Here is a 17,296-nt window from a genome sequence, read left to right on the forward strand (position 1 = left end):
CCTATGACTTCAACGCAGACCTTAAAATTGTCATTTTTTTAAGGAATTTTAAATTTTCTTTATAAAATATGATTTTATAGGTGATTGATCATACCTAGCCAAAAAGATTACTGGCGATTTTGATTTTAATTTAAAACACTCGTGTTTTTCAAATAAAAAATTTCTATATTTCAAAATAACATCAAGATGATTTTTTTTTCTAAATTTTAAAAATGGCAGCAACAAGTCTTTTCATTTTTGTCTTCTAATTACAATGGTTGATTTAAAAACAATCTTATGAAATCCCACTACAATAAAATATCACCTTAGAGGTTACTTAATTTAAGGCACATATTTGGTAGTAAAAAATGATAACATCTAAGGTGAGGTCTAATTATAATGGGATGTCATGAGATTCTTTCTTAAATTAACGGTTGTGGTTAAAAGATAAAAATGAGAAAATTGTAGTCGTTTGATTAAACCACGTTAGAAATTAGGAAATTGTGCTAGACACCTGGAACCTATTAAATCAATTACCAAATACATTGCTTTTATTTGGAAATCAATTTTTCTCTTTATTTAGTGTTGAAACCAATTGAATTGGTTAAAAGGTAAACTCACGTTTCTTAATGCAAATCTTACACAACATGATTAACAATAAATTGATTTTTTTTCGCTCTTTTTTTTTTATTTCAACCTTGATTTAAGAAACATTCCCCAGGACCTCACTTAATGAAATCTTTAAATAAAGGTCTAGCCCTATCGTATTAAAATTTGGTGTTACTATTTGGTAGAAGTGTCCATGAGTCGGGTCAGGTCTTAATAAATGGGTCCGGCCCGATCGTATTAAAAATTTTTATATGAAAAATTTAGAAAATATAATACATCATCAAAAACACTAAAAACATTAAAATAAATATTTATCAATAAATTGAAATTAAATTAAAAAAGGTTTTATACTTAAATAACACTAACATGAGTGTAACTTAACAAGCAAATACCTTAAAAATATTAGCAAAATTAACAATAAAACGGGAGTTATATAATATCCAAACAATAACAACAAAATAGTAACAATATAATAATAAAATGACAACAAAACAACATATATATATTTTTGCAAATTCGGGTTGGGTCGGGCCGAGTCAAAAAGACTTTACTCGAGGTTCGATCCGCTTTTTAAATGGGTGTTATTTTTTGTTCAAACTCTCTTATTTTTCGGACGGACTTGACCCGACTCATAGACAAGTCTACTATTTTGTGGTGATGGTTTATTTAATTAGCTACCTATGATAGGGACATCAGTGGTTCGTGTGATACATTTTGCATCTTCATCATTATCAAACTACGTGAATAATAAGGAGGATAATCTGGCATTGATAATAATAATAATAATAATTTTATATTTTAATTATAATTATAATTAAATTTAAATAAAAGGTATTAATCTATGTTTTGCATAATTAATTTTTATTTACAACTACTTGCTTGAATATTTGGATACACAATTTTCCCATTTGACAAAAAAGTTTTGCAAAAAATCAAATTTAATCATTAGCATTTGAGAGTGATTATTGATTGTATATATATTAAGTAATTTATTTATTTATTTATTTATTTATTAAAAATTAGTATAATATAAATATTAAATTTTGAGTCTTCTTATTTTTTTGGCTTAATATAATATTTGGTACTTGAACTCGACATTTTTTTCTAATCCGGTACTTAATCTTTTTTTTTGGTCTATTTCGGTACCTAAACTTGACACTTTTTTCTAATTTGGTACCTAAACTTGACACTTTTTCTTAAGTCGGTACTTAAACTTTTTGGGAGTCTAATTTGGTACCTGAACTTGACTCGTTTTCCTAATTTTGTACCTAATACTTTTTTTTTGTTTGATTTGATACTTGTCAAACGTTTTACAAATTATTCCAATATACTAACAATATTATTTTTTTATGAAGTAGCAAAAATAATCAACGTATGTTCGACATGTGACAGATGATATGATTTTTTTGTATTTCATATGTTCAATTACTTTTAGTTTTATTTATTTAATTAATTATTTTATTAACTGAAAATAATAAAATTTTTAATTTGGGGTTTAAAACAAATTCTTATTTAATATTAATTCATAAATATAACTCGATACCTATTTTTTTAACATTAATTTCTTTTAATACTGACAATATTTTTGTAGCATAACAAAAAAAGTTAACACTATTAGTGTATTGCATAATTTGTCTAACATTTTATGATTAATATAATTTAAAATATAAAAGTAATATCTAAAATAAAATTGAATTAATTAATAATATACAAGAAAATATAAATTTTTTAATTAAAAAAAAAGTTTATGTTGTGAATGTTTCATATCCTCGATTTCTATCTTGAAAAGTTGTTTTTAATTATGAAAATATACTAAATAATTTTATATAATTGGTTTAACTATCTATAATATTATTGTAAGATATTCCTATACCATTGCATATTTTATAAGATGTTCTTGTATACGTGTTTAAATTTCATCCATGCAATTAGCTTTTTTTTTCCTTCAAATAAAAAAATATTAGACCTACTCATGGGTCGAGCTACCCGTCTAGGCTCGAAATTTGAGAGAGTTTGAGTAAAAAATTAGGCCCGAAAATGGGTTGGGCCAAAAAATTAGGCCTATTTAAAATATGGGCTGAGCTCGGACTGGAACATTCATGGCCTGACCTAATCCGTTTTTAAGTTTATAATACTTTATATTACGTAATTTATAACACATTAAAAAAAGTAAACCTATACAAAATATATAATACTACTCTAATGTAAACATTTCAATAAATAAATACAAATTACTAATGTTAAAATTAAATAATATAAATATATATATTTTAAAATATTTAAAATATAATATGGATGGACATAAGATAAAATTGGGTTAGTTTTTTGCAAATATGGACGAGTTTGAATAAAATTTTAAACTCCTTTTCAGTTCAAACTAAATTTAGATAAATATAAAATATATTAATATTATATTTAAATCTTACGCGACACGACCCATGAACACCTCTATAAAATACTTTATATTAGTCAGATTTCATGCATTCCATGCAATCAGTTCAAAGAAGGGAGCAAGCATTCAAGTCAACGATTACACAACTTTCACATTTTATTGAAATTAAATATGGTTGAATGTATATTTTAAATAAATTTTTACTGGAATTAGTTATACTATTTTAATATTCTGATTTATTTTTTCCCAAAAATAATATAGTTTATTTTTTTGTTTTATTATAACGTTGATTTCTCATTTTTCTAATTTTTAATTGTATGTATTAAATTCTTTATGGGTGAATTTAATTATTACACCACATAAATAGTTATGTAATCATTATAAGAGGAGGGTAAAATCTAATAACAATACGATTAATATGACTCGAACTCAAACCACATCTGATGCGGTAAACACTCGAACCATCAGGCTAATATACGGAGTTCAATATATACTCTTTTCAATTTTATATATAATGCATTGTTTACATGACAAAACTTACGGATAAAATTAGGGGATGTGCAGGGGAGAAGCCAGAATAAATTTTTAGGGGGGCCGAAAGAAATTTTAATTTTTTATAATCTATATCTTTATAATTTTTAAAAGATTAAGTCGAATTTTTATAATTTTAAGGGGGGCCGAAGTGTAATTTTATCTTTATTGATTTAATTTTTTTTAAAAAAATTAAGGGCCTAAATAGTAATTTTACATTTTTGGGGGTTCGGGACCCCTGCCAGCCCCCCTAAATCCACCGCTGGGGACATGAATTATGGAAAATCACCATAAACATCAATTTGGAAATAAAATAATATTATGTTTGCTATTACACAACAACTTTTTTGAGAAAAAGAAATTTTAGGTAGAAGGATGATGGAATAAAGATGTTTTGAGAAAAAAAAAGTTGAAATGAATTTTTATCTAATATAGAAATTTACAAATTTCAAATTTATGGGTTTGTAGGAAGTACCTATTTTCTTATCCCCTGGTGTGACAAATTTTCATATTTAGGTGATTGATAATTTGTTGAATTAGATTTTTGAGTTATACTGATATTGTGGATTATATTTAACCCATTAATGAAGATCATATCGAGAAGCAAGTTTAGAGATGTGGATTGAATTTATCTAATCCATTGGATCAAGGAAGTTGAACTGGATTGGAACGTTGAAGATCTGCCAACAGTCCTTGTTTGTTATTATTATATTGTATTCAGTTAGTTTTATTGTTGTTGAATAGAGATTGTGATAGATCTTCATTATGTTAGCAAGTCTTGGAAACTCTATATAATTGATAAGATTATATAAGTTTATGTGTTGATTACTGAGAGCACATAATTTGTTCAGGTGAGGAATATTATTTGTGTGAGTGCATTTGATTATAAAACCTTTGTGTTGTGGTTTTACAAGCTAAGTTCACATAGGTGAATTTAATGGTGAAAGTACTAGTCTTCAAACTTGCAAAAGTGAAGAAATTGTTAATGGGATATGATAAAGTTAAGGTTCACTTGCTGTAAGTGTTTGAAGATAAGTAGGATATTTCTCACTGAGTTAGGTTTCATAAACGTAGGGAAACCGAACTCCGTAAACAGTATTTGTACACATATTTTTGTTATGTGTTTTGCAATGATTGGAGAAGTGCCAACTTCCCCAAGTCATTTCTTTCTTCCAGCACTTGTTATTTAGCAACTGTTTCAGGTCAACAATATTTAAGCTTTATATTTTCACCCGAGGGGGGGAGTAGAGCATTAGTGGTTAAAATGTTTCATCGTTGGAAGGTATTTTTGCTCAATTTTGATATCCTCTTCCTCCTTTTCTCTTCCTCCTCCTTATTTATTTGTGTAAACAAGGGCCGATTATGTCCAAACTTTTACATTTTTTAATATAATTTTTATTTAAAAATGAAATTATTTTAATTTAATATAACTAATAATTTAATTATATAATAAATAAAATTACAATATGATTATTAATATCATCAACTAAAAGCAATGATCACAAAAAATACAAAACACAAAATATTATTTTCTAATAAAAGAATTATTCAAGTTTTTATTAATTCATAATTTAAAATAAAGAAATTCTATAAGGTCCTTAAGGCTGCTTTTCCTTTTTCACTTAAATACATCTCATTGCTATTATTAATATTAAATCCAAACACATATCATATTATCGATTTTAATCTTACCATTACAATATTCAGTCTCATTATTATAATTAATCTCTTTACCACTGTTTTTTTTTCACCAAAATTAATCGCATAGATAATCTAAAGGGAAAAATCTCAAATTATAAATGAACTTTGATTCAATGTGCAATACCATACACGAATTTTGATTTTTTTTACAATTGTATACATAAAATTTTAATTTTGATTTAATTTTCACGTGTCACAAAACCAGTATTTATGTGACACTATTTTTCATTAAATTGTGTAAAAATTACTAGTGTGGCATTTTATTAAACTAAAGAAATGGATATATAAAAAATATTTTCAAAAATAAAAAAACACACATTTTTTTATCATTGTAGTAGTGTGGAAATAATTTTAATTATTTCAAATAAAAGCATATTTTAAATTTATTCTTTTGTGTTTTAGTTAAATAAATATCATATGTAAGCTATTTACACATGACTTAACAGAAACAGTCACATGGATAACAATATTACATGTATGTGAAAATTAAATTAAAATTAGAGTTTCATGTATATATTTATACAAAATCAAAGTTTATGTATGATATTACATATGAGATCAAAGTTGATATATAATTTTGAAATAGTCAAATCTTTTTTTAATGGAAATGTTGACTAAAGCATTAAATTTTTAACGTTGTTGGTATGGCAACTCGCATGGCAGTGTACATGTACTTCATGCTAAAAAAAATTCTTTATATATGCCATATTAACAAATAATTTAAAATTTATAAAATATTCAAAAAATTAAAAAAAAGTTCAAATTTCAAAAAAAAAATAGTTCATAAAAATTCAAAAAAAACAGCATGGAATACACGCAGATTGCCATGCATGCTACCATAATTAAAAGTTTAAAGTTTTAGACTTTTAGTCACTATTTCCATTATTAGTATTCATTTACAAGTCCTCCATTTTTTTGTTTAATTTAATGATGATATGTCATGTTATTATTCATTGATAGAGCATGAGACTTATGCTCTAAAGGTGCATCAAATATTATTTCAAAAAAGAATAAGGATCAAATTGACAGAAAAAAACATTAAGAGTTAAATTCCTCATTACATATTTTGAGATTTATCCCTTGCTGAGTGTTTCTGTGTATCATTTAGATGGGTGGAGCTGTGTATTTATATGATATGGTTATTATTTATAGATGTGATATCGTAGGTAGGTTCCATGCATGTCGACGCGTACTTTACTCTAGGTCTAATATGTGTTTATACGATGTGGGTTTGTCTATAGTATGGTGTGCGAACCCCACATCGTGCAATCTCATAGAAGAGTGTGAGTGTCTCACACATGAACTCGTAATATTATGCAAGTTTAAAGTGCGGACCGTGTAGAATCCAACCTGAATCCAATTAGATTATGGATAGATAAAAGTGAGTATCATATCATCCCTTAATCTAAATAAGTAATTTTATTTGTTTCTCTACCATTAAGCATCAAATAAATTGGGTTACACGCATTAATTATCCCCAAAGTATACGCATTAAACTTGATAAGACATGCACTCTACCCCCTTACTTTTTTTCTTTGTTTTTCAAGATTCCTTAGCTGGCTTTAAGGAAAGATTTAATATTCTTATAATTTATTTGGGTAAATTACACTGGCAGTTACCCAATTATGATTTTTTTTGGTCATCTAACTATAAAAAGTTACAAAAATGATTATTTAATTATTTAATTTTGTCTATTTTGGTCACCCATTTGTCTTGGATTATTTAGTATTTTCATTTTTACGTTAGCCAATTGGTGACTAAAAAGGACAAAATTAAATAGTGTGACCATTTTATAACTTTTTATAATTGGATGACCAAAGAAAAAAATCATAATTAGGTGACCTCTAACGTAATTTACCCATTTTTTTCAATTCCTTTCGTTCGTACAAAAATTCACGTTTTCTTCGATATTCACGTCACGAGATAAAAAAAAAAAGTCTTCAAATCATAAGAGTTTACTTGCACTACACGTTATGCACGTTGGCAATTAGCATGCAATGATAATAATAGAGTTTACGTCACCAACTAAAAGGTCAAAATTTTCCATCAGTCCCTGTGTTTTCGTTGAAATTTGAGATTGGTTAAAATATGCCCATAAGTCCCTGTACTATTAATAAATTTAGAATTTAATTCCTATACTTTTATTTCCATGAAGTTAGTCCATGTAAATTTCAAATTTTAAAATTAAAAAAAACTCACTTGGCAGCCATTTAACTAAAAAAATGGCGTTGTAATGAACCTAAATTTAATAAAATAATTTTAACAGTATTAATAGTTTGACGTGAATTTTAAAATTTGAAAAGTAAAGGGACTAAATTCCTCAAAATAAAAGTATAAGGATTAAATTTTAAATTTAAAAAGAGTGACTTATGGCAAATTTTAACCTTGAGATTTAAACTCTATAATTAAAAAGTTAAAAAAAATAAATCCATTTACTTTTTTTCGATTTAAAATTTATAGTACAAAATTTACTTATTAAGTTCATAATGATTTACTTCTGAAATTAATATAATTACATGATGACAAATTTTAATAGAAAATAATAACAATGTCAATATTTGCACTGAGATTCTTAAATTGAAAAATAAGAGAATTTCATTTTTAGCCGATGAAACCTTGACTTAATAGCAAATGGCTTTTTTTTTTGTCCATTACTTAATAGCAAAGTTTGAATGTTAAGAGATTTGGCACCCTAATCCTAATATAGTCAACAAGTCATTAATTGGTGTAGTGGCAAATGACTTATTTACTTTAGTTCTTCTTGATATCAAATCTCGAGTTCAAACCTGTCAACCCTTTCTCCCTTATTCATTTGATAAAAGAAAAGTCGCACTATGTATGGGGCCAGCTTAGATTTATTCTAATTTAAGTATGGATATATTCGAGTTATTAGTCTGATTATGCATTGTAATATTGATTCTAGTAGTAATTATTCAAATGTATCAATTATAATAATAATTGTGATTGTACTATAACTCTTAAAAAATATAAGGATTGATTGTGTATTTTTACCAAATTAAAACTCTTAATTTATTAACTTCAAGAAAAGAATCTTAATTTATTGTAAGAAGAAACTCAAATTAAATTAATTGCAAAATTTTTAAGAGTATACTGCTTCAATTATGGATTTTTTTGTCACCCTAGCTATGAAAAATTACAAAATGATCACTCAATTATTTAATTTTATCTTTTTGGGTCACTCAACTATCATAGATTTTTGAGTGTTTCTATTTTTACGATGACTAAAAAAGATAAAATTGAATAGTTGCGTGACCAAAAAAGAAATTTACTAATAATTGAGTAGGGGTAAGCAAAATCTGATTCAATTTGAAAAACTTGATAAAAAATTTTAAATTTTGAATTAAATAGTTCGAGTAATTTGAGTTAATCAAGTTATTTGGATTAACTCGAATAAAAAATTATGTTTTTCGGTTTAACTCAAATACAAATTACACAATTCGAGTTATCCGAAAATCTAAATAAGAAAAGACAAAACTATGTCATTTTGATAAATGTTTACCTTTTCTAAAGTTGAAAGTCAAAACCATTAAGTTAAAAGGTAAAATTACATCGTTTTGCTAAATGTTTACTCATTAAAAACTATTATATTGTTTATGCTGTTAAATAATCTTATGCTTTGTCTATTAGTTAAATAATCAGTTCATGTACACGCAACATTGAGTATAAATAATAGGATTCGTTAACTCGACTTAACTTGACTCGAAATTTTTTTACTTGATTCGATTCGAAAAAAATTCAAATTGAGTTCAGTTGCTAAAATTAAATTCGTCAACTCGACTAACTCGAAATTTTTTGACTCGACTCGATCGAATACTCATCCCTATAGTTGAGTAACCATTTTGTAACTTTTCATAATTACGTGGAAAAAAAAACCATAATTGAGTGACTTCCACGGTAGTGTACCCAAGTTTTAATGAACACCGATTAAGGCTTTAACTTTGTTGTGGTAATAATTAGATAAACGTAGATTCAAGCATAACCTTGTACTGCGAGCATTTAGGATTAGGATAATTCCCAATAAATGAATTTGAATAGTAGGGTACAAATGTAATTTCACAGTATCTTTTTTAATTTCAATTTTCTCTTATACGTTTCAAGTTTCTATTGCCTCCCACTACCAGTTAATGTCTTTCGATTTCTCTTTTGTTTAATTTCCACGAGGGAGACGAGCGTTTCAACTCTCAAGTTCTAACGGTTTCATATATATATATATAGATGTAGATGTTCGTACATTCTTATTCAATGGCGTGATTGAGATAGGAACCAATGAGCAGTACAAGAAGAACCGAAGAGGTGGTGGAGAAGAAGAAGAACAACAACAACAATGAAAGGATTCTCCGATTGGGGAATTACGAGTTAGGGAGAACTCTCGGCGAAGGAAACTTCGCCAAAGTTAAATTAGCTAAGCATCTCCACTCATCTCTTCCTTTTGCTGTTAAGATCCTCGACAAGTCCAATCTCATTCAACTCAAAATCGCCGATCAGGTCTCTTTTATTTTCCTCTAATTTCATTTCAGATTTTCAATCTATGTTTGTATGTGATCTCTTGTTCAATGCGGTTTTAAATTGCAAATCCTTAACGTATCGTGTTTGCAGATAAAGAGAGAAATCTCCACTTTGAAGCTGCTTAAACATCCTAACGTCGTTCGTTTACATGAGGTATTATCGTTAATTCGTTATTCTGCTTTTTTTTTCCCTTTAATCGAAACCTTGAATATTGATGCTCTAATCATCTGATTGATCATGATAATGAGAAAAAAAAGGTTTAAAGTTGAATGATTATTTGTCTTTGCTTTTTGGAGAGTAAATTTTTTATCAAGTTTAGTATATAATTTGTTTAAGATTAAAGGAAATTCATATGATGTTGATCACACCAGTCGTCACCTCTCATCACTACTAAGATTTTTTTTCCTTTTTTATATTATTATATATGTGTAGATATGTGGTATTATTAATTTATTATGCTTCTGAGAGTGAAGTCGATGTCAAAGGGGAATGGAACCATAAATGTGGTTTGGTGTTATTAATTAATATGGAATGTGGAAGAGAGGGAGAGAAACGCGACCGCGAGTGATCACATATAATATCGTGACTAATCAAATGGGGGCCATTTCTGGCTAATATTGGCCTGGTCCTACTCTTGACTTTGTGCTTTGTGCTCCATGGCCACTGGTATTGGATCCCACATTGCCATGATTAGATTTCACATGATATAGGAAGCCAAAATTGAGTGTTAGATATTTTTCTCTGCAAAAAATTTTGAAAACAAAGAAGGAAATCAGAGAGAGAGATGAGATTGCATTGTATAAGTATATGCAAAAGGATCCAATGCGTAGCTATGTAGTTCAAATTGATGCTTCATGCTAATTCTACTTGAGTTGAGTTGTATCTACTAACAACGAAGACAAACTAGTTACATTTATTAAAGGTTAAGTTCTGCTATTGGTTCATATACTTTGTGAAAGTTGTACATTTGTTTCTATACTTTAATTTGACGAAATTTAGATTCTATATTTTTCGAATTGGTTAATTTTAATACCTTTATTTTTTGAATTTTAAAATTTTAGTCATGAACCAAATAATAACAATTAAATCTATATGATTAAATTCAATTACTAGTATTGTACTATGAGTACAATTATAGGTTTAATCCATATTCTTCAATTGGATTATTCTTAGTCTTTATATTTATCAAAATTTGAAATTTCAATCTTGACACGAAAGATAACCATTACTCCATTAACTGAATTTTTAGTGAGTAATATGTGAAAATTACAAGCTCACATTATATTACACATTTGAGAAATAACATATCTTAACTGAATGAATTTAATAGTTATCGTTTGGTAAGAACTGAAATTTCAAAATTTGAAAAGTATAGGGACTAAAAATGATCAAATTAAAATATAGAGATTAAATCCATAACTTTCACAAAGTACAGGGGCTAATAGCAGAATTTAACTTTTATTAAATCTTCATCAAACTCCCAAATGCACCCAAGCCAGCTTTTTGGGTTCAACTTCTGTGTTAATTCATTACTGTCCTCTTTACTCATATAGGAAATGAGACTTGAGATTAGCAAAGTAATGATAATGCAAGTATGTAGAAGCTGTAAATGTGTGTGCTTGCTCATCTCTATAGCTAAGTCGAATTTTTCTCATGACTCTAGCGATGCCTTTGCTTATAATAAACATATATGCAGGTCTTGGCAAGCAAAACCAAAATTTACATGGTCCTAGAATATGCAACTGGAGGGGAACTGTTTGACAAAATTGTAAGAGAATTTGATTTTCTGGGGTTCCTTTTGCAATAAATATTAAATTAGTTACATTACTTGGCTGCTTCTGTATCACAGGCTTCCAATGGGAAGCTTTCTGAAGCTGAAGGAAGGAAGTTCTTCCAGCAGTTAATTGATGGTGTTGGTTATTGTCATGACAAAGGTGTTTTCCACAGGGATCTCAAGGTCATTTCATGTCCTTTAAATATATTTTTGGAAAAATTACTTTTGGAGGTCCTTATATTAAGAGTCGAATTGCATTTTACCCATCTATTAAAAAAATGAGTAAATTAGTTCATGTACATTAAACTAAAGAGCAAAATAATTTTTTATGTTAAATATTTCATCTATTTGTACTGTTAAAAACTGATGCGATTGACAGAATAATTAAATAGTGACACATAGTATGCTACGTGTACCTCATACTAACGTACATGATCCAGTTTTTAACAACAAAAATGGATAGAAATTTTTGACAGAATGACCAGTTTGCTCTTTAATCCAATGTACAATAATTGATTTGCCCATTTTTTGAATAGATGAAACAAAATACAATTTAACAACTAATACAAGAGCCTCTATAATATTTTTACCTCTATTTTTTATATGTCATACCAATTTTTCTTCTTTTCTCTTGTTTTCTTATAGTTAATCTGCTAAAATCTATAGTTCCTATATTTCAGCTCGAAAATGTTCTTATTGATGCAAAAGGGAACATAAAGATATCTGATTTTGGCCTCAGTGCATTGCCTCAACATATTGGGGTAAAATAAAATGCGCTTCTAGACAAGAAATTCATGAAAAAACTGGATTTGCTTCTAATTTTAAGTTCAATTTGTAATATCAGGACGATGGCTTATTGCATACAACATGTGGAAGTCCTAACTATGTTGCACCAGAGGTTCTTGCTAATAGAGGGTATAATGGTGCCACCTCAGACATATGGTCATGTGGCGTCATCTTATATGTAATTCTCACTGGATACCTCCCTTTTGATGATCGGAATCTTGCAGTTCTCTATCAGAAGGTATTCGAGGTCTACATACATTTTTAATGATTTTGTTATGATTGCTTCTAGAGGTGCTCATGCGTCGGGCCGGGTTCGGGTTAGGCCCAAAAAATTTTTGGCCTGCATCCTAGGCCCGGGCCCGGCTCAGCCCAAAATATAGGCCTGAAATTTTGTCCAGGCCCGGCCCGGGAAAAATCCTCGGCCCGGCCCTTTTTTTAATAAACACCAAAATTTTATTTTTAAAATAAAAAATAAAAAAATTATTTTAAAAATAAAAAAATAAAAAATATATATTTATTATATTCGGGCCGGGCCAGGCCGAGCATGGGCAAAAAAAATAGTGCCCGAGGCCTGGCCCATTTTCTAAACAGACCTTGTTTTTTTGCCCAAACCTATATTTCGGGCCTATATTTTTACCCGAATCCTCCCATATTTCAGGCGGACCGTCGTGCAGGCCCGCCCGGCCCATAAGCACCTCTAATCGCTTCTAGTCATATTGTATTTTGTCATTTTTATTTAAAAATGAATAAAAGTAAACTTGTCTTTTATAGGTAAAAGTATCATAGAGGCCAATGTACTAGGAATCAAATTACATTTTGCTCTCTCCACTAAAAATTAGTCTCTGCAAGTTAGATAAAAAATAAATTGATCCTTTTTGATAAAAATTTTATCCATTTGTACCGTTAAAAATTAACTTGGCAGGTAGAATAACTAGAAAGTGACACGTGGCATGCCAAGTGTAGCTCATGCTGACATACTGAGACCAAATTTTAATAGTGAAAATTGATGAAATTTTTAACAAAATGATTAATTTGCTCTTTAATATAACATATATGAACTAATTTGCCTATGTTTTGAGTAGAAATGAAAAAATGCAAATTGACTCCTAGTACAAGGGCTTACATTGTATTTTTTCATCCTTTTTGTTAAAATTCCGTCCATTTTCATTGTAAAAAACTAGCGTGATTGACAAAATAATTAGAAAGTTACACCTGACGTGTCACATGTACCTCATTCTAATAAACAATGACCGATTTTTAACAGAATGACCAATTTACTATTTGATTTAATGTGTAGGGACTAATTTACCCACTTTCTTAATATAATGACAAAACGCAATCTAACTCTTTTACCATTTTGTTCTTATCAACCCCAATGTCTAATTCACTAGTGAAATTGACAGATTTTCAAAGGGGATACTCGGATTCCTAAATGGTTATCATCCGGTGCTCGGAACATGATAAAAAGGATTCTTGATCCGAACCCTAATACCAGGATAACAATGGCAGGTATAAAAAATGATGAATGGTTCAAACAAGATTATAGTCCAGCAGTACCTGATGATGATGAAGAAGATACATACTTTGATGATGAAGCTTTCTCAATGTCTGAAATGGTGAGAACTTCCCAAAAATTGTCTTTTAACAAGTCCTCCACTTGCAAGCTATTTAACATAAACTAATAGAGCCGTTATTTTGATGAAGGCATATGATGGAAATAAGAGCCCTGAATCACCCACTCTCATTAATGCTTTTCAGTTGATAGGAATGTCATCCTACTTAGACCTTTCTGGTTTCTTTGAAAAGGAGGTAACTAGTTTAAATTTTATGCAGTTTGGTCACTATTTTATCACTCCAATTTACAATTTTTTTTTTCTATCTACAGGATGTCTCTGAAAGGAAGATCAGATTTACATCCAATCATTCAGCTAAAGATTTGGTTGCAAGAATTCAAGATATTGCGACAGAAATGGGATTTCGAGTCCAAATGAAAAACAGACGGGTTAGTTAGTGGTAAAAGTATTGTAGAGGCTTTTTTATTAAGAGTTTAATTGCATTTTGTCCCTGTTGCTCAAAAAATTGATAAATTAGTCATTATATCTTAGATCAAAGAACAAACATGTCATTTTGTTAAAAATTTTATCCATTTCTACTATTAAAAACCGATCATTTTACATTAGGAGGAGGTACATGTGGCATTACACGTGTAACTATTTGATTATTATGTCAGCCATGCTATTTTTTTAACCGTAAAAATAGATGAATTTTTTTAACAAAAATGATCAAATTGTTCTTTGATCTAATGTAAATGGATTAATTTGTCCATTTTTTTGGTAAATAGAGTACAATGCAATCTAACTCTTAGTAAGAGAATTTTCATGATACTGTTACCGTTAATTAGTATATTGTGGTGTCTTCCTTTGGGGTATGTCTCATCATAAGAATGTCTACCATATAATAGTCCTAAACTTTGTATTCCTTCTTTGTTTTAGTTGAAAGCAACACGAGAACACCGAGGCCAGAAATGTGTTGGCAGTCTTTCAATTGCAGCTGAGGTAAAATTTCACTCCTATAAATTTACCATTTATGAGGTCCATGCCATTTGCTTACCTCTAATCGAACATCTTTGCATATTTTTTTTTTACTGTCAGGTGATTGAGATAAGTCCATCATTGTATGTGGTTGAATTAAGAAAATCATACGGTGATTCTACTGTTTATAGACAGGTGAATTATTTCTTTCCCATTTTTCCTTTCACGTTGTTTTCGAAATTAGACAAGACGGTTGGTCGGATTACAAATAGATTGAAATATTGATGTAAAATTAGAGATTGAATTAGTTAACCCGTTAATTAGTACAAATTCGTTAGAATGACTGAATCGAATTAAAAATTTAATTAAACTATTTTTTTTATTTTTAAAATTTTTAATAATTTATTTAATTAATCCCTACAAACCATTCCAACTTATGACCAATTCTACTATTTGTTATTCTCAATTCTAATTGAAATGATTATATATATACTTGCAGTTATGTACAAAGCTGTCAAAAGACTTGGGTGTCCCTATGGGTCAAGGCCAAGGGCTGATCTCCATAGAAGCTTGATGGACTGATTGTTGGTTTGTGACTTGGTTGACTCAAGCAACATAAAAAGGTTCCAGTATAGGTTTAAATTGTAAATTAATGGTTAAACTATGATTTCGGTCCCTCTATTATGCTCGACTATGAGATTTAGTTCATGTGCTTTAAACTAGTCTCTTTATTTATCTCTATAATGTCATTAGTTAATCTCAATAATCAACATTGTTAATTATTTCGGTTAAAACATGACCAAAATAGTTAATGATTTGAACTAACTAACGGCATTAAAAAAATTGAGGGATCAAATTATAACAAATCAAAATACAGGAGCTAAATTTTGAATTTAAGCATAGTAATGTGACCAACTCTATAATTTAACCTAAATTAGACTATTTAATATTTATTTGTACAAATATCATCGTTGTTTGTAGGTGAAGTTTTTTCTTTTAATAAAAAATGAAATTAAAGCATACCCGTGAGCACATGATATATTGAAGAATCAACAATTTTGGCATTTCGTGTACAATATATTTAATGGCTTAAATTAAAAGCAAAATGGTCCAAATTTAGGCATTGAAGCTTTGATATCACATTTCCTCTCCATTAAATAATAATGGTCGAGTTTGTCACTATCTTTCACATTCGTCTTTTTCTTTTTAATTAATAAAGTTAAAATTTTATAATGGTTGAATTGAGTAGGCTATTGATGATTTATTTCATTAAACTGAATAAATTATTTAAAAAATTATAAATTAAAAAAAAATCGATTTATAAATTAACCGATGCAACTTCTTATTCTGAATCAATATCTACACTAATTCTTAATCTAATCGATTTGAACACTAATCTAATCTGATTTTGAAAATAATACAACAAATATGGATTCATACAATAAAATAGTATAGGTGAAGTATTCCTCTTTTCAAAAAGAAAAATGAAGGTATTCCTACAAAGCTAGTAAATAATATGTTGTTAATACATTTAGGAGGATGGAAATATAAAATAATAAAGTTGAAATTAAAAATTTTCATGATCACGAACGAAGATAGTTGTTTTGAATCTCGTGCGTTGGCGTGATGGTTAGGGTTTTTAATTCCCTAAACAAAAAAGTTATGTTTTTTTTCATAAACAACTTTGAAGTAACGAATTTGCGAACCAAAATCCGAACACATTTCTTCTTCGATCTTTGACATTAATCATTAGAACGATTTGAATCTAATGTATGTACTTCTACTCGTTGATGAATATCGATCCACTGAACCAATCATCGAATTGTCGTTTCGAGCTTACTAGCTGGACTTTAAAAAAAAAACTTAACAATTTAGTAACTTAAATAAAAACTTATGAAAAATTTAATGACTTAAATAAAAACTTTCGAATAATTTAATGACTATTTTATTACTTTTTAAAGTTAAATAACCAAAACATAGACGTACTAATAATTTAATGATCTAGAATATAATTTTTCCTCAAATATTATGATTCTAGAGAAAATAATAATAGTCAAGACTAGTAAACCCATTAATAATTGTCAAAGTTTGTCAGTATCTTCAAATATTTCTAGAGATTTCCATGAATTGTATTCAAGGATCTGTCAATATTTTCAAATATTACAGTTCCATACAGAAAATTAATAAATTCCGGTATGCTTAAATGTTGAAAAAGAAATGTTAAATTATTTTTGGGTTTGAACTTTGTAACCTTTTTTCGGGTTTGAACTTTTTTTTTGTTCAAGTTAGGTATTTAATTTGGCAATTGGTTTCACATTGAGGCTTGAACTTATTTTTGTCTAAGTTAGTGTTTGAAAACCCTAGAATTCAGGCCCTAATGTGAAAATAATCGTCAAGCTCCAGCCCTAGTATAGAAACAATTGCTACGCCTAAGGATTAACTTGGAAAAAAAATTTTAACCCCAGT

General features: G+C 28.5%; 1 protein-coding gene across 2 annotated transcripts; it reads left to right on the forward strand.

Annotated features, from left to right (window-relative positions):
- Positions 1-9,333: 9,333 nt before the first annotated feature.
- Positions 9,334-15,655, forward strand: LOC107962387 (CBL-interacting serine/threonine-protein kinase 1). 2 transcript variants are annotated; one of them, XM_016898759.2, is made up of 12 exons: positions 9,334-9,718; positions 9,830-9,892; positions 11,436-11,507; positions 11,589-11,696; positions 12,194-12,274; positions 12,358-12,537; positions 13,703-13,915; positions 14,004-14,108; positions 14,185-14,301; positions 14,792-14,854; positions 14,951-15,025; positions 15,330-15,655. In XM_016898759.2, exons 1-12 carry the CDS (start codon positions 9,500-9,502, stop codon positions 15,402-15,404), a joined length of 1,371 nt encoding a protein of 456 aa, XP_016754248.1. In that variant the 5' UTR covers positions 9,334-9,499; the 3' UTR covers positions 15,405-15,655. The 2 variants fall into 2 exon arrangements, with proteins under 2 accessions (XP_016754248.1, XP_016754249.1); XM_016898760.2 differs by lacking the exon at positions 12,194-12,274.
- Positions 15,656-17,296: the final 1,641 nt, after the last annotated feature.

The sequence above is a fragment of the Gossypium hirsutum genome, chromosome D06 (assembly GCF_007990345.1).
Source record: "Gossypium hirsutum isolate 1008001.06 chromosome D06, Gossypium_hirsutum_v2.1, whole genome shotgun sequence".
Lineage (NCBI taxonomy): Eukaryota > Viridiplantae > Streptophyta > Magnoliopsida > Malvales > Malvaceae > Gossypium > Gossypium hirsutum.